At 43.1% G+C, this 2,768-nt stretch overlaps 1 protein-coding gene across 1 annotated transcript; it reads right to left on the bottom strand.

The window, feature by feature from the left end:
• Positions 1 to 487: 487 nt before the first annotated feature.
• On the bottom strand, positions 488 to 2,022 carry and3 (actinodin3; the record flags this gene model as incomplete). The annotated part of the gene is made up of 4 exons (XM_080529150.1): positions 488 to 1,198; positions 1,372 to 1,523; positions 1,705 to 1,749; positions 1,965 to 2,022. The coding sequence occupies 4 exons, from the start codon at positions 2,020 to 2,022 to the stop codon at positions 488 to 490; spliced, it is 966 nt and encodes a 321-aa protein (XP_080385276.1).
• Between the last annotated feature and the right edge of the window lie 746 nt (positions 2,023 to 2,768).

The following is a 2,768-nucleotide window of genomic DNA, read 5'->3' as shown; positions in this document are numbered from 1 at the left end:
GACCAAACTGTTTAAAAGAGCCACATTGTATATTACAGGTGTCCCTCAACAAGATGGTGTCCACAGCCTGAAGTGTCTTGTACAATGCACTTGTTTCTCTTTCTCACCACTGGAGGACGCCCTTGCACCACATACAATGAATGGTCTTTATTGTCATTGCTATAGTACAGGTACCAAACAACGAAATTTAGGAGGAGTGTTAGGAAAGGAAAGAAAAAAAAAAAAAGGGGGAAAAAATGGCACATGGTTCATAAGGGATGCTGCCTTTATAGTAGGCTAAGTTGATTAAAAAAGCCACACACACAACGTTGAATGTAATATATAATAATTCTATTGTCTTTACAACAAAACAATGTGTAACCATTTTCTCAAAGCTTTATTCTCCAGCATTATGTTCTGATAGCACTGAATAAGTGTCATACATGATGAAATTGTTGTGCTCATTTTGGTTTTATTCACATTCATACCTGTATTGAACCACTGATTTTCACTGGGGTTCAGGGGCAGGGGCAGGGTCGGTGTATCGGTACGGGTCATAGAGTTCACGCCGGTAATCATAAGGGTCGAAGGAAGGGCTGGTGATTTTACTCTTTTTCACTGGTGCTGGGGCCACAAAGTCCACAGGTGCAGTGCCCCAAGTTGCTTCCTCAACTTGTGGTAGGGAAGTTGCCACGACAGGGCGAGGTGGGTGGTCAACCAGGCAGTCAGGGTCCCAGTAAGGATCGCAGTCGTACTCCATTCCTTTAATGATGATAGGAGGAGGAGGAGGGGGAGGTGGAAGAGATTTTTTGGGAGGGGGTGGTGGTGGTGGTGGTGGAGGAGGAGGCGCTGCTTTAGCAGCTGGTTCCACAGGTGCAGATCTAGTTTTGGGATTACAGGCAGGGTGGTATCGTGGGTCACAGAGGACCGGAACGGCACCGGTTGGCAGGTAGACGATGCTAGGTTTACAAAGCGGGTCTTTGGGGTTACACAGATAAATAACATTAGCATCTGAAAAAGAGGGTGGTGGTGGTGGTGGTGGTGTCGTGGGAGGAGGAGGAGGTTGGGTGGTAGGAGGAGGCAGGGTGGTGGTGGGTGGTGGTGGAGTGGTGGTCAGTACACCCAGGACATTCTGGTAGTTGGAGGCATCAGGGCCATATACTTGCTCCAGGTGACGCATTTGCTGATACACCATCCTGATCCTGTCAATCTCATACAGCTGAGAGACCAGAGAAAAAGGAGAGATGAGAAGGGAAAATGAATGGTGAGATGGATTGAAGTGGAGAAGGGGTACGAAGTGAAATGACATTATCTATTGCTTAACCTCAAGAAACAAAATACAAATTTCCTGTTTTAAATATTACAAAACATCCTATACATCCTTTCACTTACTCCTTCAGTGTGCCCAATGCTGTTGTAGAACTTGTAGTAGGATTGAAAATCAGGTGTGCCCCGGTGCCATTTATTAGGGTCCAGATCCCGTTTGAGGCGTGACTGTGACAGAAAGTCATGTGCTTGGGCAGAGTCTATGCTGACTGCATTGGCTGAAAGAGGCAGGAAGCACGGTCAAGGAAAGGAGGGTTGGAACAACAAATTACACAAAAAAATAGAGTGAAAACTCTCTCACACACACACGCACACCGCACGAGGTAGGAGCAGCACACAGCTAAATAAGCACATGGTGTATATATATGGCAGTAGCAGAAACACATGTTTCCCCATCACCTTCAGCCTTCTTTATCTTCATTAGCGGTGTAGCCTCCAGGAAACCTGTAGGGAAAGAGACAGGGCAGACCAGAGAACACCAACAGAGTTGACAGGGTGTGAAGACAACAGTGATTCTGAACAAGAGAAGAGTTGATTTATATTGTGTGTAGAGTAGACCATGTAGTATTACGTCAGTTGCCATCTAGTGTTTTAGAAAACCCCACATTTAGCCCATCTGCGTTTATCCAGAAATATATTGGCTTAGTGTTGAAACAGACCTGGCAGCGACAGTAGGCAGCACAGTGTCCCCGTCAGGACAACCTGAGGAATCGTCATTGTCACCTGCAATCACAGACAAATCCAATTGACTGGACTAGAAGTAGATGTCGGACATTGTGTCTACTGTTTGCATTTGCTTCTACCAGGGAACAAACACATTACTCTCATAAGCCTTTCAAGGGGTTGCCACAGCACCATATTACATGATTAGAGACTAGAGGATTAGAGAGTTGCTCTTTGCAGCTGTAGGAGTGAGGAAATCAGATAAGCAGAGATTACAATAATTAGCATTGGGCCGATAATAGATATTATTGAATATGGAATATTGTGATATTGCTCACTTACAGATTTTTTTTGTGAAAGTGCTTAAAACTACAGATATGTGCATAGCACATCTAGCGGTGAAAACATTGAATGTTTATTCACCAAACTATTTACAACCCCAGCCATACAATATTGTAAATACGAAAATGTGGATATTGCCCAACTCTAACAACAATACTTAATTTGATGATACAGTCATTTGTTTTACCTAGTGAACATATCACATACATGACTTCAAGCTAAACTCAAATGCAGCCCCTCATGACTGAGTTAAATAGATAGATATTGATATTGATATTAAATAGATATTGATTGAAATATGTGTATTTAAAGGTCTCCCCCCCTATCCCCACAAGGCTATGGTGTCCCAATTGCCACAACATCAATGAGCAAAAATAAATAATTACTAATGGAAGTTGAATCCATGCCAAGTCAAGTCAAACTTTTAAAAATAATTGTCTTTTCTTTTCTTTAATTTC

Source organism: Nansenia antarctica, assembly GCF_963989245.1.
Source record: "Nansenia antarctica genome assembly, chromosome: 4".
In the NCBI taxonomy this organism is placed as follows: Eukaryota; Metazoa; Chordata; class Actinopteri; order Argentiniformes; family Microstomatidae; genus Nansenia; species Nansenia antarctica.
The sequence above is the reverse complement of the archived record's forward strand: the minus strand, read 5'-3'. Positions and strand labels throughout refer to the sequence as shown.